At 42.9% G+C, this 23,695-nt stretch overlaps 1 protein-coding gene across 1 annotated transcript; it reads right to left on the bottom strand.

Moving 5' to 3' along the window:
* Positions 1 to 1,350: 1,350 nt before the first annotated feature.
* Positions 1,351 to 2,325, bottom strand: LOC140065923 (olfactory receptor 1E5-like). The gene has a single exon (XM_072113482.1). It carries the CDS (start codon positions 2,323 to 2,325, stop codon positions 1,351 to 1,353), a length of 975 nt encoding a protein of 324 aa, XP_071969583.1.
* Between the last annotated feature and the right edge of the window lie 21,370 nt (positions 2,326 to 23,695).

Below are 23,695 nucleotides of genomic sequence, written 5' to 3' on the forward strand. Positions count from 1 at the left end.
GGCAGGGCAGGCTGTATACTACTTGGGGCATCGCAGGCTGTATACCACTTGGGGCAGGGCAGGCTGTATACTACTTGGGGCAGGCTGTATACCACTTGGGGCAGGCTGTATACCACTTGTGGCAGGGCAGGCTGTATACTACTTGGGGCAGGGCAGGCTGTATACTACTTGGGGCAGGGCAGGCTGTATACTACTTGGGGCAGGCTGTATACTACTTGGGGCAGGGCAGGCTGTATACTACACTCTCGGCTTATACTCAAGTCAATAGGTTTTCCCAGTTTTTGATGGTAAAATTAGGGGTCTTGGCTTATACTCGGGTCGGCTTATACTCGAGTATATACGGTACATTTTTTAAAAAAAGATATTAAAACATAATCAACGCTGTATAAATTTGGTTTCTATATGATCATACTAACCCAAAGAATAAAAAGGATGTGTCATTTGGACTGTACAGTTTATAAATATAGCTAAAGTCCGTAATAAATGGTGCAGCTACGTTTTTTTGTCAATTGTAATGTCATTTTTTTCTGCTTCCCAGTACATTACAGGCAGTCCCTGAGTTACATACAAGATAGGTTCTTTGGGTTTGTACTTTAAAATTGTATGTAAGTTGGAACTGTATATTTTATAATTGTAGCTCCAGACAAAATTTTCTTTTGTCCCAGTGACAATTGGATTTTCAAAATTTTTTTGCTGTAATGGGACCAAGGATTATCAATAAAACCTCATTACAGACACATTACAGCTGATCATTGCAGGCTGGGAGTAAAGTAAAGCATTCAAAGAGCTTCACCAGAGGTCACGGGGGGCAGAGGGGACCGTTTGTAACTAGGGGTCATCTGTAAGTCGGGTTTCCTTAAGTAGGGGACCGCCTGTATATGGAATATTGAACACTGACACTATGAAGATAACAATCGCTCATACAGCTCTGTAAACTGAAAATGTAAAAGTTATAATCTTATAACTATAAGGGGCTAATAAATATCATGTAGCTAGAAATAACTCGCCAGGAATTCATTTTGGAGGCCTAAACCCATTGAGAAAAGTTTGTCTTGGCACATGGGCTCTCCCACTGTGATGAAACTGTACTCTAAGAACCTCATGTTTGCATATAATATAGCAGTAATGTAATTCAAGAATCATAAGTGCAATATTTACATACAGCTTGACACTATATTCTGAATTTTTTATTTATTTATTTTTGCTACAGCCATAAAGAGATGTCCTGCTTTTCCATATATCCTAAACCTAAGTGATATTATTTTTTAGTACAGCTGTAAATACACGTGAAGACATCTGTGGGTGGAAATCGCCTAATCTCACATGATTACCTTTAAACAATTTAAGGTTTTAAAGACTTTTCTTCCTGGTGAAAACTTTTATCAATGCCCCTTTGACCTCCTTATTTCTCAAGCTATAGATAAAAGGATTAAGCATTGGTGCTACCACAGTATAGACAACACTCACAACCCTGTCATAATTTACTGAAGACCTAGAAGATGGTCGGAGATACATAAAGGCGATTGTCCCATAAAATAAGATGACCACAGTGAGATGTGAAGAACAGGTGGAGAAGGCTTTGTATCTTCCATCTGTTGAGCGTATTTTAAGGATAGATGAGATGATTCGGATGTAGGAATACAAAACTATGATGAAAGGGATTAAAACAGGAAGACCGCCTTCTGTGTAAATCAATAGTTTGTTAAGTGAGATATCTGAACAAGCCAATTCCAAAAGTGGTGCCATATCACAGTAGAAGTGATAGATCTTGTTAGGACCACAAAAGGTCAAGGTTGAAGCCATCATACTATGTAGCAATGAGTGAAGAGCAGCGGCTACCCATGAAGAGACCACCAGAAGAATACAAATTCTTCTACTGACTATCAATGTGTAGTGTAATGGGCTGCAGATAGCCACAAATCGGTCATAGGCCATTACAGCCAAGAGAAAGCACTCAGTGCAAGCGAAACACAGGAAGAAGTACAACTGAGAGATGCAGTCAAATAATGTAACTGATTTGTCTTGTGATATGATGTTCACTAACATTTTTGGTACAATTGCTGATGAATAGCACATATCCACAAAAGACAGATTACTTAAGAAGAAGTACATGGGAGTAAGGAGTTGGGGTTCGGTTCTCACAAGAAAAATAATTGTTGCATTTCCAGTGAGGTTTAAAAGATACATAATCAAAAATATTACAAAAAGCATAACCTGTTGCTCTGGAAGGTCTGACAGTCCCAGCATTAGGAATTCTGTGCTTTGATTGGAGTTCATGTGTTCTGTGACAAAACCAAATGTATACCAGGAGATTAAAAAATACATTTCAAAACTAAGAACAGATATGAATAAATGAGGTTGCATAATTTTGTTAGATTTAGTGGCTCATTAAAAAGATTGAAAACCATGAAAATAAAGTTGAGACGTATACTAAAAAATATTTATTTTTGCTGCAATACATTGAATATAGTCATATTCCAATCATAACTTGTATTTAAGAAACCTCAAATTATAAAATATAGTTTTTATTACTATTATAATTTTTCTTAAAGGACATCTACCACCAGGATGAAGGATTGTAAACCAAGCACACTGACTTACTGGTGTGTGCCCCCTCTGGTAGGATCTGCTCTTCTTTAAGCTTATTTTCTTCTTTGTAAGAAAAATAGGCTTTAAAAATTATGCAAACTTGCCGGGGGGAGTCCAGGCTCCATTAACACCTATAGAGCCTAAAGCCCCTCAGACTAATTTGCATAATTTTAAAAGCATTACAAAAAGGGCATAATAAGCTAAAAGAAGAAGAGATTCTGCCAAGGGGGCACACAACAATATGTCAGTGTGCTTGGTTTACAATGCTTCATCCTGGTGGTAGATGTCCTTTAGATTGAAAAGATCATCTTGCTCTATTTACTGCTTTGAATTTTATGTTTTAGAATAATTTCTAATATAGAAGTTTGTTGCAAGTGGAAAGGGAGATGAGGACACTGTAATTGACATACATGCTGCTGCTTCTAGGCTGTGCTATAGTAATGTAAGACTCTAATGTGCTTTAAAATAACTGTACCCCAATAGGGTAAATCAATAAATGATTTACTAGCAGCCTCTCTTCCCACTACATAGATTTGTTTGTGTAGATGCAAGTTCCATTAAAGAAAAGAGACTGATGGAATGGAGAGGAAGGAAGCCTGATAAATGTAGAAAATAATTTTTTCCTTTTATATGATATATTAAAATGTTTGATATATTTTCCAGCACTATTAATTAATAATTTTTTTAAATGGATTTTTTTTTTTAAATTGAAATTACTCCTCCTTTTAAACGTTTTACAAAAAAATGCATCTAAAACATAAAGTACAATATTTAAAAAAGAATATATTTTGTTTATTATTGATCAACTAATTAGTTATGTTTTCCCTTTTTATTTGAAAATGAATGTTAAAATAAATATTGCTGATTCTAGTATTACAGGCAGTCCCCGGGGTACGCACAAGATAGGGTCCGGAAGTTTGTTCTTAAGTTGAATTTGTATGTAAGTCGAAACTGTATATTTTATAATTGTAGATCCAGACAAAAATAAATTTGGCCCCAGTGACAATTGGAGTTTAAACATTTTTTTGCTGTAATGGGACCAAGGATTATCAATAAAGCTTCATTACAGACACCTTACAGCTGATTATTTCAATCTGGGACTATAGTAAAGCATTCAGAGAGCTTCACTAGAGGTCAGAGGGGTCTGTCTGTAACTATGGGTTGTCTGTAAGTCGGGTGTCCTTAAGTAGGGGACCGCCTGTATTGTATTTGATCAGTGATACAAACTGAACCTCAAATATAATGTATTAATCATAATTACTGCTTTCAATTTGGAAACCAATTTGTTCAAGTTACTTGAGGATAAAAAACCTACATTTAAAACAGACACATGTTACTAATTCCAAAGTAAATCTAGTGATAGTGATACCCCCAAAAGTTATAGTTAATATTGTGTAGCAGAAAAAAACTACTATTTTGATTAAAAAGCAAGTGCACATAATTCTTGTGATACAATGAAATATATGTGTTAGACAACAGCAATTTAAAATAAACAAATATTACCTGTTTAATAATATATTTTGCAATATTGGACAAAAGAAACAATCAGTGTATTGTGTGGTAGACACACAAAAAATGTCTAAATTTTCTCGAGTATATATCCTGTAAATGCAAACCTAACTAGAGTTTGCAAGATCCCAAATGGATATGATGTAAGACCATAGTAATACGAATTTAACAAGGTACATCTCCTGGTAGCTATTCCCAAAGTTCAAATTAAGATTCCACTGTGATAGCGTATATATATAGTCAATGCATTTTATAGACAATACATTTTATAGACTATACAATGACTTTTGCTAACAAAAAAATGTATTCAGTTTGCGGCTTATTGGCTAAATACAAATTACACAAAATTTATGGGGAGTTTACCAATTTTACATAGACACAACACAGTTTATCTTATAGTAGATATCACAAAATCCGTGTCAAATCCACATAGTTGCTGGAGTGATTTTTTTCTTAAAGTCCAGGGTGTCCGTTTTGGGGGTTCTGTATTCCCCAAATTTCAATTCTTTTTTGTTGCTAAAGTTGATACCAAGAAATCTGTGTCAAATCAACATAGTTAATTAACCAATATGTCAGACAGAGAGGTGGCAGGTGGAGCAGGCAGAGGTCGCAGCACAGTGAGGGGACGTCGCAGCAGGGGTGACTCTGTGAGGCCAGAACTGCCGGTGTCATCTAGCGGCAGTGTGTTGATGACCAACCCAAAGGTTCTTGATTGGTTGACTAAGTCATCCACTTCCTCACAAATTACATCTGACAACCCCAGCCAAGAGTTAACTGAAAGTGTAGACCCTGTACTTTGACTAATCTGATTGGTTTCTACGAGGAGGTAAGTTCAAGACTGGATCTGGGAGACGCTGTGGATGTTGTATATCTGGACTTTTCAAAGGCATTTGACACGGTGCCACATAAAAGGTTGGAATATAAAATGAGACTGCTTGGAATAGGAGAAAATATGTGTATTTGAGTAAGTAATTGGCTTAGTGATAGAAAACAGAGGGTGGTCATTAATGGCACATTCTCAGATTAGGTTGATGTTACCAGTGGAGTGCCACAGGGGTCAATATTGGGTCCACTTCTTTTTAATATTTTTATTAATGACCTTGTAGTGGGTTTACACAGTCAAGTTTCAATATTTGCAGATGATACTAAGTTGTGTAAAGTAATAAATACTGAGGTCGATAGTTTAGCATTACAGAGGGATTTGTGGAAGCTTGAGGAGTGGGCAGAGAAATGGTTGATGAGGTTTAATGTAGATAAATGTAAAGTTATGCACTTGGGCCATGGTAACAAAAAGTATAATTATGTTCTAAATGGTCAATTACTTAGTAAAACTGGAGCTGAAAAGGACTTGGGGGTATTGGTGGATGGTAAACTTAATTTTAGAGCCAGGCGGCTGCTGCTAAAGCAAATAAAATTGTATCAAGAGAGGAATAGATTTTCATGATAAAGACATAGTTTTGCCCTTATACAAATCCCTGGTCAGACCACACATGGAATATTGTGTACAGTTTTGGGCACCAGTGTATAAAAAGGATATAGTAGAGCTGGAACGGGTGCAGAGGAGAGCAACCAGGATTATTAGGGGAATGGGGGGATTAGAATACACTGACAGATTAAAAAATTTGGGATTATTCAGTTTAGAAAAAAGACGACTGAGGGGAGACCTCATTACAATGTACAAATACCTGAACGGACAGTACAAGGATCTCTCAAAATATCTTTTTATACCTAGGCCTGTGACCAGGACAAGGGGGCATCCTCTACGCCTAGAGGAGAGGCGATTTTACCATCAACATAGACAAAGGTTCTTTACTGTAAGAGCAGTGAGACTGTGGAACTCTCTGCCACAGGAGGTTGTTATGGCGGACTTTATGTACATGTTCAAGAGAGGCCTGGATGCCTTTCTGGAGAGAAAAAATATCACGGGTTATGGGGATAAAACATTTATTTAATTCTTAAAGGTTGGACTTGATGGACTTGCGTCTTTTTCCAGCCTTATATACTATGATACTATGATAATCTAAGTACCATGTCAGCACACAGCGTCTCATAGCACAGAGGAATCATGAAGTGTCTGCTTAGAGAGTTCCCGCCCACACTGCTGAATCTTAAACTGACCATTGCTAAGTGATGAGACCAAAAACAGCAATAAAACTTACTAAACTTGCAAATTAAGAGGTTAAAAATGAACTTTATTGTGTAAACATTACTAGGGGATTAAAATTTGTGAATCCTCTTAATGGGCAATCCCCTTAATGGGCAAATCCCCTTAAGTGATTATTAGAGATGGGAAAATCGATTCTTATGAATTGGAATTCGTTTAGAATTTCGGGAAAACTTCGGTTCGGCACAAAGTATGGGTGACTCTGTGAGGTCAGAACTGCCGGTGTCATCTAGCTGTAGTGTGTTGATGAACAACCCAAAGGTTCTTGATTGGTTGACTAAGTCATCCACTTCCTCCCAAATGACATCTGACAACCCCAGCCAAGAGTCCGTGGGTTCGTCAGATACAACCCTTAGTTGGCATGGCCCAGGAGCAGGTCAGCGGCCCTCACCTGTCCTCAACTAGCCGCTGTCCTGTTAATTTCCCTCAGCCAGAGATCTACTAGGTGGTTTGGCTCAGCACCACTATACAGCGAGGACGAACTCTTTGAGGACAGTCAGCAGCTGCTTGGCAGTGAAGAGGTAGAGCAGACATCCGCTGCTTTGTGCAGTAGGCGGGAACGTAGAGATGTGGAGAGTGGCACGGGAGGTTATGTTGCACTTGCAAGTAGTCAGGCTGTGCATACTGAGACCGTTAACGAGAACAGCAATGACAGGGAAACACAAATCGATGATGATGTTGCAGGGTGAAGCAAGGGCTTCAACATCATTCTCGGGAAAAGAGGGTGTCAGCTTGCGCATCAGGCAGCAAAACGCTACTGTGGCCGCGAGTCAGCAGGGTGGCAGCAGTGCGAGGACAGGAGCCAAATGGCCGCGGGGTACAAAACCCACTTCACAGGTCCAAGTAAGCCGTGGCACAGGGGCTCAGCGAGGCATCGGCGTTAGTAGTCACTCAGTGCAAAGTGTTGGAGGTAAAATCACCAACTCGGCGGTGTGGCAGCTATTCTGATGCTGCCACCCGCCTGATGCCACATATCTGCTGTCAGTTGCTCCATCTGCCTCCCACCATCTTTACCAGGGACTGGAATTGTCACCCACCTCCACAATCTGTCATTGTGCCACTTTTTGACCTCCTGCTGCTGCTGCCGGAACCTCCACACTCTGTCATTGTGCCAGACTGTGGCCTAACATGTTGCCACCACCAGAATTTGTCATTGTGCCACTCTCTGGCCTCATACTGTGCTGCCGCCACCTCCACACTTTGTCATTGTGCCACTCTGTGGCCTAGCATGTTGCTGCCACCTCCAGAATTTGTCATTGTGCCAGTCTCTCTGACCTCCTGCTGCTGACACCACCCTCTCTGGAACACCCTGTGATTTCCATAATGCTGTTTTCACCCTCCACCACTCTGTGACGTTGCCATTATGTTTGGTTTTCCTCTTCATTTCATCTGTCGGAAGGAATGCAAAGCCTCAGGATTGGTAGCCAAAAGCAGGAGTGAATACATTATTAATTATTTCATATGCTGCCCCTCATAATTATTTCATATGCTGCCCCTCATAGTTAATTATTTCACATGCTGCCCCTCCACCATAAATTATTTTCTATGCTGCCCCTCCTCCATTAATTATTTCATATGCTGCCCCTCATAATTATTTCATATGCTGCACCTCATAATTATTTCATATGCTGCCCCTCAAAATTAATTATTTCCTAAGCTGCCCCTCATAACTAATTATTTCGTATGCTGCCCCTCATAATTAATTATTTCATATGCTGCCCCCACCATTAATTATTTCCTATGCTGCCCCTCATAATTAATTATTTCATATGCTGCCCCTCCACCATTAATTATTTTCTATACTGCCCCTCATGATTAATTATTCCCTATGCTGCCCCTCATAATTAATTATTCCCTATGCTGCCCGTCAAAATTAATTATTCCCTATGCTGCCACTCCACCATTAATTATTTTCTATGCTGCCCTCCAACATGAATTATTTCATATATTAGGGCGCCACAATCTTTTCACTGCTGTTTAAAAAAAAAATCCTATACTCACCTCTGGCAGTGGCTCATGCATCTTCTGGCTGCTGCTTTGGAGTTTGGATGAAGAGTTGGGCATCTGCCATAGGCAACTTTTTGGGGATAAAATGTCCCATTTTAGAAAAAAGGTCTACCGCCACCCAAATAACAGTATTTCCCTGAGAAAGCGGAAAATCTATGATAAACTCCATTGAAATATCAGTCCATGGCCTAGTTGGCATTGGGAATCAAATGCCTTGATGTCGTCGAACATCCGAGGCCACCAATAACTCCTCTTAAGAAGCTCCTGGTACCTTAAATTCCTGGATGTCCTGCAGTGCGTCTCCTCCAACACTCTTAAATGACAGGTAAGTGGTACAAATAGTTTGCCTTCCGGATGGTCTTCAGGAGTGAAATTTTTGACCAGCGAGAACTTTGGAGGAGAGGTGGGAGGAGACAGCTGCCAACACAATCCCTGGTGAAAGAATGTTTTCAGTCCCGGACACAGGGGGCTCGGGGGTTCGAAAACTACAGGACAAGACATCTGCCTTCATAGTTTTAGACCACGGCCGATAGGTGACTACAAAATCAAAACGTGAGAAGAACAGGGCTGTAGAGAAGGCTTCCTTTAGCCTTTCAAAAGCAAAGTAGGCTGCGGGTGACCAATCACTTGGGTCAGCCCCCTTACGAGTAAGATCCGTCAACAGTTAGGCAATCACGGAAAAGTATTTAATAAAGTTCCTGTAATAATTAGCGAAGCCTAGGAACCGTTGTAGGTTGGTGGGTTGAACCCAATCCGTGATTGCCTGAACCTTATTCAGATCCATCTGAACATCTGAGGGAGTAATCACATAGCCCAGAAAGGAAACCTTTTGTACACAAAAAATAAATTTTTCCAACTTAGCAAAAAGGTTGTTTTTACGGAAGCGGAACAGGCCCAGGTGAAGGTGCTCCTGGTGTTCAGCCAGATCTGAGGAAAAAAACTAAAATTTCATCAAGATACACCACCATAAAAACACCAATCAAGTCATAAAAAATAGAATTCATAAACCCCTGAAAAACCGCTGAGGCATTACTCAGACCAAAAGGCATGACCAGATATTTAAAATGCCCCAAGGGTGTATGAAAAGCGGTTTTCCACTCGTCCCCCTCCTGGATTCGGACCAAATTGTAGGCTCCCCGGAGAGCTAACTTGGAAAAGACCTGAGCCCCAGAGACCTGATTGAGGAGATCAAGAATCAGGGGTAGAGGTTTTTCACTGTTATCTTGTTGAACTCTATGTAGTCTATACAGGGCCATAAGCTGCCATCTTTCTTTTGTACAAAGAAGAACCCGGCCCCAGTGGGTGACTCAGAGGGACGGATATGTCCAATGGCTAAACTCTTGTCAATGTAATTTTTCAAAGACTCACGCTCAAGTACAGACAGGTTATAAATTCGGCCCTTAGGTAACTTAGCATCAAGGAGAAGGTCAATCAGAGAGAAAGGCTAGGAGTTTGGGGCTATTAGTCTCCACAGAGTGTAGTGTACCTTAGTCAAATAGTCATTGCACTGGGGACTCTTTCTGACTAACTCTTATGTTTCCCAGTTTATTTCCGGGTTGTGAGTCAGTAACCAGAGCAATCCCAGAACCACGTTTACAGTTAAATTTTTCATAACTAAGAATGAACACATTTCTTCATGAATATCACTACTTACTAGTTTAACCTGCGGCGTGGGCGTGCAGAATTTGACCAGTACCGTTTGTAGGGGGGGGGGGGGCAAATCCCCACCTGTATAGGAAGAGATAACGGAATCAAAGAAGGGAACAGTTGAGACACAAAATGAATATTAATGAAGTTTGCAGAAGAACCTGAATCCAAAAGGGCCTGTCCAAGAACTGAGGCCAATTGGAACTTAACTATACATGGCAATAGCAATCTACATTTTGCAGGGAGTACCTGAGCTCCTAGGCTGCGCTCCCGATCACAGCTGTGGCTTCTTAGGACAAGTGTTAAGCAGATGTGCGGAACTGCCGCAACAGAAACATAGTCGTAGTCTCCATCGTTGCGCCCTCCTCTGAACTGCTGCTACATTGTCGATCTCCATAGGTTCCGGCTTGGTTAGACTAGAGGGTAGTCTGGAGCTCAATGGTTGGACTGGAGAACCTTGTGGCAGTCGCCTGGACCTTAAACGTTGGTCAGACCGACCGACAAGAGTCATAGCCTCATTCAGAGTCCCTGGTTCAGCATGGGCAAGTACAGGTTGCTAACACGGTCTGAGAGACCAGTCAAAAACTGATCCTTGAGGGCCAGAACTTTCCACCCCGAATCCGTCATGTACTGTCGGGAAGCAGCGCAGTACTCCTCTGCTGTTTGTTTACCCTCTCGCATTGAATACGAGAAACAGCAAGAGCACGATGGTCTGGTTCATCATAAATCTGTCCAAGAGCAGAAAAAAAGTGCCAAGAGATGAGTGAAAAGGAGACTCGGAGGGTAAAGAAAAAGCCCAAATTTAAGGGTCGCCAAGCAGAAGAGAAATGACTAAACCCACTCTCTGTGTCTCTGTACCAGATGAGTGAGGTCGTAAAGAAGTTAACCCCCCTCCCGAAATGAAATTTTTTTTTTACGGTCACCGGAAAACAGCTCAGGGAGGGGAACCTTAGGCTCAGAAACCGGATACGATTTGAACACATTTACAAAAATGCCACTCATACTGCTGGCCTTATATCGGATATCTACATGGTGACAATAGCAATAAAGAGACATGGCAGCTGATTTGGCGGAGGGCTAATGAGACCTCCCGGTGCGCCACATACAAAGAAAACCAGTACAAATTGATGTTGCAGTGGTACCATACACCCTCTTTGCTCCACAAACTATTTCCAGATACACCTGCTGGCAATGTGGCCTTGCTGGCGGGACCCTTCAGCATATCTTTTGGTGCTGCCCATTCATTCAGCCCTTCTGGCAAGAGGTGAGGACCCTTATCCAAGCAGTTACAGCAGTGGACGTCCCGCTTTCTCCCCTCTTTTACTTACTGAACGTTTCCCCTCAGCCCCTGGCCAAGGCAACCACTAGGATGTGTTTACATATACTTACTGCAGCGAGGTGTCTGATATCGCAATTCTGGAAAAGGCAAGCCCCCCCTCCCGCTTAGACCTTCTCTCTAGAATAAGGGGAATCCGCACGGTGGAATCCCTGACCGCCTCCCTCAATGACCGCATCCTAGTTTTTGATAAAATATGGGAACAATGGGATCGCTTCTGGGCAGAGGAGTTAGGGCGAGAGGAAGAGTGACGTGGACACCCACCTTTTTGTTTCCTCCCACATGTTTGTCGTCATTGTGAGTATGAATGTTACCCCTACTGTAACATGTTTCTACTACTGTTTTTTTTTCTCTTTATTATTTTATCCGGGTCTTTACTAGGAGGGCATTAGCACCTAATGTTGTGCGCCTAACCACAGACATCGGTAGTGAGACCAACAGAACCGTTCACCCTTTGGGATATGCACCTGCTATATATATATAGGTTTCAGTTACTGTCCATATCTTATATCGCGTGGATACGCGTCTGATGATTGCTGTATAACCATTGCGATGGCTGGGTTGGTGACTCATAGCCAGAGCAAGAGATTGATGTGGGCATTGCTGCCAGACCCGATAAGACCTGTATTTGTGTGTTGATATTGGAAAATTTCAATGCTTATTTTATGCTGATATTTGTTGTTACGTTGTTTGGAAAAACTACAATAAAAATACAATTATATAAAAAAAAAAGAAACCGGATACGAAACCACAGACACAGGCCAATAGAGGCCAAAGCCTGTTTAGACTCCTGTACCTGGAGCTGGGCAGCCAGAGGAAGACCGCTAGCATTGTCAGCACGGAGGGTGATAGGACCAACAGACATGGTGTCCCTTCCAGCGGATCTGGCTATATACTACTGGGGGGAAGACTGGCTATATACTGGGGGCAGGCAGGCTATATACTACGGGTGGGGGGGGCAGGCTGGCTATATACTACAGGGGGGCGGCTGGTTATATAATGGGGGGCAAGTTGGCTATATAATGGGGGGCAGGCTGGATACATACTACATGGGGGCAGGCTGCCTATATCCTACAGGACGGCAGGCTGCCTATATACTACAGAGGGGCAGGCTGCCTATATACTACAGGGGGGCAGGCTGCCTATATACTACAGGGGGGCAGGCTGTCTATATACTACAGGGGGTGGCTGGCTATATACTACCCGGTGGGCAGGTTGGCTACATACTACAGGGTGGGCAGGTTGGCTACATACTACAGGGTGGGCAGGCTGGCTATATACTACAGAGGAGGCAGGATGGCTATATACTACATGGGGGCAGGATGGCTATATACTACAGGGGGCAAGATGGCTATATACTACATGAGGGCAGGATGGCTATATACTACATGGGGGCAGGATGGATATATGCTACATGGGAGCAGGATGGCTATATACTACATCAGGCAGGATGGCTATACACTACATTGGGCAGGATGGCTATATGCTACATGGGATCAGGGTGGCTATATACTACAGGGTGGACAAGCTGCCTATATACTACTGGGGGCGTGCTGGCTATATACCAAAGGGTGGCAGGCTGCTTATATACTACCGAGGGTCAGGCTAGCTATATACTACCCAGGGGCATGCTGGTTATATACTACCATGGGGGAAGGCTGGCTATATACTACTGGGGGACTGGCTGGCTATATACTGGGGGGCAGGTGACTGGCAAGCTATATACCATGGGGCTGGCTGGATATATATTGGCTGGCTATATAATGAGGGCATGGGCTACCTATATACTGAGGAAGTGTGCTGGGGCTACTGGATTAAAGTGGGGGAAATTATATGGTAGTATATTATAGTATATTGATGGGTCGCAGTGTATTATCTCTATATGCAGGGGGTACTTAGCTGTTATTTAGAGGACATTAAATTGACTGTGATTTTTTTTAGAGATGGAGTGTGGAGATGTTCTCCAGAGGTCACAGTTACCAAGGTGCCACATTTTGCAGAGATAAGACATGACTGGGAGAAGTTTCCTTGATGTTCTTTACCTGATGGAGAATGATTGACAAAAAGGAGGAAACTACAGGAAAAAGCGGGATGGACAAGACCAACACAGACATAGAAGGAGACCACGGCAACCTAACAGTAAGTGATGTCTGGGGCTGAGCGCAGCCCAGATGTGCAGGACATGTAATGCTTGTATATATTGATGTGTGTAGGACATGTAATGCTGGTATATATTTATGTGAGTAGTAAATACATTTTTGGTCTATATTTTACATCCAAGGATAGAGCAGCACTGTGAAAAACTGATTCAGATTCGTGTAGGTGCAAGCTTCTAGGGATCAGACTCAAGATGCCAAGGTCCACAATCCAAAATCCAAGACAAGGAAGCAGCACTCTGTGAAAACTAGTGTTTTATTTCACCAGTAGACAGGTGCAACGTTTCAGCTATCTCAATGTAGCCCTCCTTCACTGAAGGGACATATTTTTCTATTTTATGCTATATTCACGTCTGGGAGACCTAATTGTAGATGTTTTCATACCAGTTGGCCTTTCTTATTATTTTTAATGGGGGGGGGCATTTTATTTTCCCATTAGGATCGGCCCTAATTTTTTGCACCAAAATGACTTGTCCCGACCCTGTCCCAAATACTGGTTTCATTGTTTTCACAGTCTGTTTAGTGATTTAATGTGAAAAATGGCTGGTTAGGATCAGGGGCGGACTGGGAATTTAAAATGGAAAAAACTGTAAAATTGGGCCCATTTTATGGGCGGAGTCAAAACAAGTGGGTGTGGTCAGATAATGCGGGTGGGGTTATAACAGAAAAATTGTTGGTAGATGGCCTTAATGCAAAACAAGAACATCTTTTGCTAGTAAGTGAATCTAATGTGCAAAGAATGTGACCTGTCGATCAGTAAATGATGCAAACACACGACCCGGTAAGCCTTATATACATTTCTCCTATGTACAGGAATATAACTACTATAATACTGCCCCCTATGTACAGGAATATAACTACTATAATACTGCCTCCTATGTACAAGAATATAACTACTATAATACTGCTGCTATGTACAAGAATATAACTACTATAATGCAAACAAGGAAAAGACAAAAATAGTGCGTGCTCACCCTTAGCGCTGATCTCGTCAGGTGTTCAGATAGCTGTGCTCGCCTGGAGAAAATAGCCTGGTCCGGTCCCCAGTAGACTTGTGCATGGAGAAATGAAAAAATCCTTCGGCACCAGCATGAGATGAGTTGCAGTAAAAAGCTTTCTCTTTATTAAAGATCCATTAAAATGTCCATAAAGATGCAGGAAAAAACATGAGATAATGTGTACACAAACAAAAAAGAGGTTACGCGTTTCGGACCATGCTGTAGCGGTCCTTACTCATACCTATAATGAACACTGGAAGTATGCTGGAATATATAGCAGGAAAGGCTCACATGACTCAAACAGACCACCCACAGGGCCACATGACTCAAACAGACCGCCCACAGGGCCACATGACACAAACAGGCCGCCCACAGGGCCACATGACACAAACAGGCCGCCCATAGAGCCACATGACACAAACAGGCCGCCCATAGAGCCACATGACTCAAACAGGCCGCCCATAGAGCCACATGACTCAAACAGGCCGCCCATAGAGCCACATGACTCAAACAGACTGCCCACAGGGCCACATGACTCAAACAGACTGCCCACAGGGCCACATGACACAAACAGGCCGCCCATAGAGCCACATGACACAAACAGACTGCCCACAGGGCCACATGACTCAAACAGACCGCCCACAGAGCCAAATGACTCAAACAGACCGCCCACAGAGCCACATGGTACAAACGGACCGCCCACAGAGCCACATGGTACAAACGGACCGCCCACAGAGCCACATGGTACAAACGGACCGCCCACAGAGCCACATGGTACAAACGGACCGCCCACAGGACCACATGACACAAAACAGACCGCCCATAGAGCCACATGACACAAACAGACCGCCCTCAAGTCACATGGTACAAACAAATGAGAGAGAGACAAATGAAATGTTAGTAGACATATGTTAAATCATATTTCGCATTTAGACCCAAGGGATTGCGAGTTTCCAAAGTAAGAATCCATTTGGCCTCACTCATAAATAATTTTTTGGAGCGATCACCCCCTCTCCTGTCAGCGGCAACATGATCTATGGCCATTACACGCATGTGTGAGACTGAACCTGAGTGGCAGTCCCTAAAGTGTCTGGATGCACCGCTCAGATTCCGGGTGCTAGCAATCGTTTTGGGGTTCGCTCCAGTAATGTGTTCGGACACCCGATCTTTTAATTTACGGGCGGTGCATCAAACATATTGAAGATGACACTCGGAACATTCAATAAGGTAGACCACCCAGGTGGTCTCGCAATTCATGTACCTCTGAATTTGATAGGAAGATTTGTTTGTATGGGATTTAAAAGTGTTGGTTTTTACCATGTATCTGCATATGTTGCACCTACTCCCACCACAGCAATAGCTGCCTTTGTGTGTTAACCAGGCTTTGTTCACACTTTGTGACAAGAAATAATTTGGCGATAATATGTTGCCCAGAGTGGAAGCTCGAGTGGAGACAAAGGTGACGCCTTCGCATAGAATATCTCTCAGGATGTCATTATGTTGTAATATAGGTAAGTATTTTCTGACAATCGCGGTGATCTCTTGGTATTGGTTACAGAATTTAGTACTGAAATATGGTCTGTTGGAGTATTTAGAAGCCACAGTGGGTTTGTCCAATAAGAGATCAGTGCGTGATTGAGAATCTACGATTCTTTTGGCCCGGTTACAGATGGAATTATTGTAACCCCTGGCCCGGAAGCGGGATTTCAGGTCATCACAACTAGTGTGAAAAGCTTCCATAGTGGAAGAGGCTCTTTTGGCACGGATATATTCCCCTATGGGGAGATTTCTAACTGTATGGCTGGGATGGCAACTATCAGCCCGCAACAGTGTGTTACCACTCGTTGGCTTACGAAAAAGTTTGGTGGTAACTTTATTCTGTGAAGTGTCACCTGAAAGTGCGATGTCAAGGAATGAAATGGACTCCTCCCGATGTTCAAATGTGAATGTGAGGTTAAAGTCGTTATGATTTATGTAGGTGATAAAATCGACGACTGTCTCCCGGTGTCCAGACCACACCAGGAGACAGTCGTCGATGTATCTACCGTACCATATTATAAAGGGAGCAAATGGATTTGATGCGTTAAACAAAAATTTTTCCTCCCATAGGGCCATATACAAATTGGCGAGTGAAGGGGAAAAACTCGCAATCCCTTGGGTCTAAATGCGAAATATGATTTAACATATGTCTACTAACATTTCATTTGTCTCTCTCTCATTTGTTTGTACCATGTGACTTGAGGGCGGTCTGTTTGTGTCATGTGGCTCTATGGGCGGTCTGTTTTGTGTCATGTGGTCCTGTGGGCGGTCCGTTTGTACCATGTGGCTCTGTGGGCGGTCCGTTTGTACCATGTGGCTCTGTGGGCGGTCCGTTTGTACCATGTGGCTCTGTGGGCGGTCCGTTTGTACCATGTGGCTCTGTGGGCGGTCTGTTTGAGTCATTTGGCTCTGTGGGCGGTCTGTTTGAGTCATGTGGCCCTGTGGGCAGTCTGTTTGTGTCATGTGGCTCTATGGGCGGCCTGTTTGTGTCATGTGGCCCTGTGGGCAGTCTGTTTGAGTCATGTGGCCCTGTGGGCAGTCTGTTTGAGTCATGTGGCTCTATGGGCGGCCTGTTTGAGTCATGTGGCTCTATGGGCGGCCTGTTTGAGTCATGTGGCTCTATGGGCGGCCTGTTTGTGTCATGTGGCTCTATGGGCGGCCTGTTTGTGTCATGTGGCCCTGTGGGCGGCCTGTTTGTGTCATGTGGCCCTGTGGGCGGTCTGTTTGAGTCATGTGGCCCTGTGGGTGGTCTGTTTGAGTCATGTGAGCCTTTCCTGCTATATATTCCAGCATACTTCCAGTGTTCATTATAGGTATGAGTAAGGACCGCTACAGCATGGTCCGAAACGCGTAACCTCTTTTTTGTTTGTGTACACATTATCTCATGTTTTTTCCTGCATCTTTATGGACATTTTAATGGATCTTTAATAAAGAGAAAGCTTTTTACTGCAACTCATCTCATGCTGGTGCCGAAGGATTTTTTCATTTCTCCATAACTACTATAATACTGCTCCCTATGTACAAGAATATAACTACTATAATACTGCCCCTATGTACAAGAATATAACTACTATAATACTGCCCCCTATGTACAAGAACATAACTACTATAATACTGCCCCCTATGTACAAGAATATAACTACTATAATACTGCCCCCTATGTACAAGAATATAATTACTATAATACTGCCCCCTATGTACAAGAATATAACTACTATAATACTGCCCCTATGTACAAGAATATAACTACTATAATACTACATATATACTGTACACAGAAGCAAACGTGCAAAAAAATCAGTATTTATCATATACAGCTACAGAAAACACATGAGAGATCCATACCTATTTCATCCAGTGACATCAGGTGACGTATCCTCGGATTGTTCTCGTTCCTCATCTTCTCCATTAGTTCCAGCATTACCTTGTCTCTTCCACCAGGTATACAGCTTTCCTGCAAAGTTTACCACACAGACGTCTTATGTTCTGCACTTTACCATTGTCCCTTCTTCTGCTACCACCAATACTGTGCCCCAAATACTGTAATAGAGCCCCCTGAAAGTTAGTACCACACAAATAGTGCCCCATAATGTAAGGATAATTTATTTCTTCTTTCTATCCTTTAACCTCCTTAACTCCCCACCCCCACCCCAGTATTGATAGAGCTCCGACTATGACCCAGGTGTAATAATAATGGCCCCGGCCTACCCCAGACCTAGAATTAATGGCCCCAGCCTGCCCCAGACCTAGAATTAATGGCCCCAGCCTGCCCCAGACATAGAATTAATGGCCCCAGCCTGCCCCAGACATAGAATTAATGGCCCCAGCCTGCCCCAGACATAGAATTAATGGCCCCAGTCTGCCCCAGACATAGAATTAATGGCCCCAGCCCACCCCAAACATAAAATTAATGGCCCCATCCCACCCCAGAAAAAGAATTAATGGCTCCAGCCCGCCCCAGACATAGAATTTATGTCCCCAACCTACCCCAGACATAGAATTTATACCCCCAGCCTACCCCAGAAATAGAATAATGCCCCCTGCCTGCCCCAGATATAGAATAATGCAGCCTCCGCCCCAGACATATAATTAATGCCCCCGCCAGCCCAAGATATAGAATAATGCCCCCCCAGACATATAATTAATGCCCCCTGCGAGCTCCAGATATACAATAATGCCCCCGCCATATAATTGATGCCCCTTGCCAGCCCCAGATATAGAATAATGCCCCACCCCCACTACCAGACATATCATTAATGCCCCCTGCCAGCCCCAGATATACAATAATGCCCCCACCATATAATGAATGCCCCCAGCCAGCCTGATATAGAATAATGTCCCCTGCCCGCACCAGACATATAATTAAAGCTCTCACAATTGCAAGGCTACTGAGGAAGAAGCATTGCGCTTTGAAACGCGTCTAGCCATTATCCACAAATTACTGGACTCTTACAGAACCTAAACATCCTCACAATTTGATCCATTACACCACCCTCGATAGAAATACAAGAAAACTTTCACCTACGAGTCGTGGGTGGGCTCGAGCCTATTGTTTGGAACGTTGTATATTCTCAAGCGCGACATCCTCCGCGGCATCCAACAGTCACAGAATCCATACCGTGAAAGGAGGAGAGTGAGGAGTGTGAAACGCACGAACCTGTTTCCCGTGGAAGCGCTCCCGGAGGACACACACAGATGCCGCTACACGTGGAGGACGCCATCACGTATTAAAAACGACTACCAAAACCTCCACAATAGTGAACGTTTCCAATTCGAACAGAGAGAAAGACGCATATAATCAACCAACTGTGAGTGATTAGATTTTAAACATCCTATATACTTTTGGCAAATAGCTGTAAGAGTCTACACAAGTGTAGGGCCCTACACTTTGTGCAACATAAAAACCTCCTGGATACCAATTCACTCTTAAACAAATTTGTTTTAACTATTCATTTTTTATCTTTATTTTTAATGCATGCAATTTTCTATTTTTATGAATTTTTTCATCCCCATGAATTTTTCAGCTCTACGAATTTTTTCATCTTTATGAATCTTTCTATTGGGACATTATAGAAATATAGGACTCCCCACTGTGTACAGGACTACTAATATTACTATATCTAGAGAACCAACCGCTATATTGTCTCTAAGTATCAGAAGGAATAGAAATTGTTTACAAAATTGTTTACAAAGCTCTAAAGGAACCCTGTTAACGAGATACACATACAATTAAGGTCGAACTAAGTTCCTATATCTATATTAAGATCTTTACATGATTTGTACGCAGATGTGTTCACACTATTCATTTTAATTGTACTCAATGTCTGTCATATTTTAGAAACTATTATAAATTAAAAAAACGTTTTACTTCTGTACATCTGAAACTGTTTTTGATTGTGCCCACACCCATTTAAAAATATAATTAATGCCCCCTGCCAGTCCTAGATATACAATAATGCCCCCCCGCCAGTCTTAGATATACAATAATTCCCCACCGCCCCAGACATATAATTTATGCCCCCTGCCAACCCTAATGTCCCCCCGCCCCAGACATATAATTAATGCCCCCCTCCGCCCCAGACATATAATTAATGCCCCCCCTGCCCCAGACATATAATTTATGCCCCCTGCCAGCCCTACTGCTTCCCCCCCAGCCCCAGATATATAATTTATGCTCCCTGCCAGCCCTAATGCCCCCCCCGCCCCAGACATATAATTAATGCCCCCCCCCTGCCCCAAGCATATAATTTATGCCCCCTGCCAGCCCTACTGCACCCCCCCGCCCCAGACATATAATTAATGCCCCCCCTGCCCCAGACATATAATTTATGCCCCCTGCCAGCCCTACTGCACCCCCCCCCCGCCCCAGACATATAATTTATGCCCCCTGCCAGCCCTAATGCCCCCCCCGCCCCAGACATATAATTAATGCCCCCCCCCCTGCCCCAAGCATATAATTTATGCCCCCTGCCAGCCCTACTGCACCCCCTGCCCCAGACAAAAAAAAAACATAATACTCACCTCTTTGGAGCAGGTTTCTTCCCTCGGTCTTTGGTGGCTTGGTGTAGAGGCGCAGGATAGTGACGTCACTCCTCCGCGCATCTCACACCGAGCCGCGGAGCTAGACGGAGGGCCGGACAGCTGACATGGTAAGTGCCAGCCTCCTCCACGCTACACAGGTCGCGCAATGACGTCAATTGCGCGACCTGTGTAGCTGCCTGTATACACAGACGCAGAAGCAGCGGTGCTGCGCTGCGTCTGTGTACTAATCAATAGTACCTGCATGACATCGGGAAAATTCATCCATTTTTTGCAGCCGATTTGAATTCAAGTGAAATGGTTTTTTTTCACAAATCCTCATATAGTTTGAGTTATTTGTGTTAAACAGCTCAAACTAAGACATTCTCTACCTTTTCATGGAACCAATAGACAGTCTTTTAAAAAAATATATATATAAATTTTGGTTTTGGTTTGTAAGTCCAGGATGATGCAAAATAAGTTAACTAGTTATTGCTCTGCTAGTGTCTCCAGTTACAGGGGGAGAATTGATGAGTGGATGATAAAATAATCCCCGCAATAAGGGCTTGCATTACTGAGGGTGTTTAACGCATGCATTTAAAAACAACAGCTGAAAAGAAATGTTCCTAATGAAACAGCTGTTAACACTTGCGTATAGAAAATGAAAATGTTAACACTTGAGTCAACAGTGCGTTAACAAACACATGTGTTAAAGGGGTTGTCCGAGTTTTGAAAACGAAAAAAATATGTGGCCGGGAGCGGGCTGCCTAAAACAATAAAGCTGTACTTACCTTCCGGTGCCCTCCCGTATCCAGCGCTGCTGTCGCTTCGGTCCGGGCGCCATGTAAACAAACATGGCCGCCGGAGCAGCGCTGCATTCAGCTTCCGGCCGGACACGACAACCTCCCGGCCCCCATACACAATGCTGTGTATAGGGACGGATAGGCGTACCCGGCCACGGCCGGCCGGAAGCTGATTGCAGCACTGCTCCGGCGGCCATGTTTGTTTACATGGCGCCCGGACCGGAGCGACAGCAGCGCTAGATACGGGAAGGCACCGGAAGGTAAGTACAGCTTTATTGTTTTAGGCAGCCCGCTCCCGGCCACATATAGTTTTTTTTTTTAACTCGGACAACCCCTTTAAGAATGTGTTAGCGGTTGTTTTTTGTAAACATAAGTGTTAAAAGCTGTTTAATTACGCAAATCTCTCTTCAGCGCATGTGATAAACGCGTCCTGTGACCGCACCCTGACAATGCTGCTTCCTGCCCCAGAAATTGTAGGTAGAGCCATCGATACGGTAACTGGAGAAAGGCTTCAGAAGCACCAATATGTTTTATTATTGTAATTCTGTCATAGAAAACTTGTGCCTTATATCATTTGGGTGTCGCTGGCTCTGCTGTTACTTTTTAAATGACTATATATTTTCTATTTTTTTTTTGTTTTGTTAATTCTGTTAAGATAAAATTTACAATTTTAGCCTATGCTTGTAATACTATCAAGAGGCTCAAACATTGTAACCAATTACATATAATTATACCCAAAGCTGGTTGTAATACTTCCAGTGCACCAGTATAAGGCTAATTTCTCCACCAGGGAAATCATTTGTATTTAGCTCTTGTAGTAAACAGAAGAAATCACCATTTAGCTTGCTGGACATATGTAATCTTCTGCTATATTCAAAAATGTAGAAATCCAACTTCCAAGGTAATCCAATTAAAACATAAAAAAATGTATTAATCATATTAAAAACATCAATCCAGATGAGGTAGTAACAGAAGATTATAGCCTCCACCGTATATGTTCCGAACATTTATGTCCGTATTCATGGTACAGAGAGCTCTCCGTATACCTGAGATCCGGACCGATGTCCTTTCTGTGGTTCCTATAAGGCCCCTTCCACACTTGAGTCTGATCAGGGTTTGGACAGTGAAAAACGCACATTTTGCATCAGAGTGCAATCAGTTTTCAGTCAGAGTTTGTTCAGTGTCTCAGTTTTTCACACGCGTTTTCAATGCAATTTCAATGCATTTTTCACGCGTGAAATGGACTCAGGACTGAGCTCTATCTTTTCTATGGCAATTGATGCATGAAAAACGCATTGGACTTGCGTGTGTCTCAGAGTGCAATGCGTTTTTGATGCATCTCCATAGACTTGTATGGTGCGTTTTTCACGCGCGTGACTTGCAAAAGTAGAGCATGTCGAGATTTAAACGTGCGTTAAAAAAAACGCGCGTGTGTGCGTGAAATAAAATGCAAGTCTGAAAAGACCCATTGGTTACAATAGGTCAGAGTGCAATGCAAGTTCTGTGCGCCAAAAGTATGCGCAGAAAACGCGCGTGAAAAACGCAAGTGTGAAAGGGGCCTAACACATGAACATAAACAGTTTACAAGAATGGAAGAGCTGCAATCTTTTGCTCTTTAGTTTATTTTTGGACTAATATTTTACTATTAGGCTGAAGATCTTAAGTTTCCTGGTTTAATCCCGAGTTTCAGCATCCGACAGTGACTGTTTTGTCAAAAATTCTATTTTCAGTAGATTTTTTTCTATAATTCTATGAATGGTAGAACATACTTAAAGTCACCTGTAAAATCGGCACCTCTGATAACGCAAGCAGACAGTGCCGCGCTATACAAAAGGAACGTCGGACCGCTCTGTAAGTGGTCGGGCATATTCATTAGGGGGCGGTCTGAGGCGCTGCTTCTCTCCCAGACCACCCTTTCCACTTCATAGGCCAGCGGTGACTGCCAGGCTTCACTGCCTCTAATACCGCCCCGCCATGATTACGCCCGACCGCTTACAACGTGGTTTGGCGTTTCTATTGCACATCGTGGCAATTCTGCTAGCGTTATCGGAGGTTTGGAATAACAATAGCAGTGTAACACTGCTGCGTCTGTTGTAGCACTAGGAGCTGCGTACCTTAGTAAGAAGATCCTAGTGCCGTTTTTACAGGTGACAGGTCCTCTTTAAACATAATCACAAGTTGTAAAAATGGTAGTCTTGGTTGCAGGACAGGAACACATACATGTAGTACTGACATCTACTGGCCACCATGACAACTACAATATTTAACCAAAAGGAAATTCAAAAGTCCCTATAAAGCAGCTTTGCCATTTTTAATTAATTGCTATATTCTAAAAACCTTTATGATTAAGGTATTTTTTTGCCATTGTTTTTTTTTTTTTTTTACAGTTTTGTGATTCAGGCAGCCCCCTGATATTGTAGGTTTGTTCT

Source organism: Engystomops pustulosus, chromosome 6 (genome assembly GCF_040894005.1).
Source record: "Engystomops pustulosus chromosome 6, aEngPut4.maternal, whole genome shotgun sequence".
NCBI lineage: Eukaryota > Metazoa > Chordata > Amphibia > Anura > Leptodactylidae > Engystomops > Engystomops pustulosus.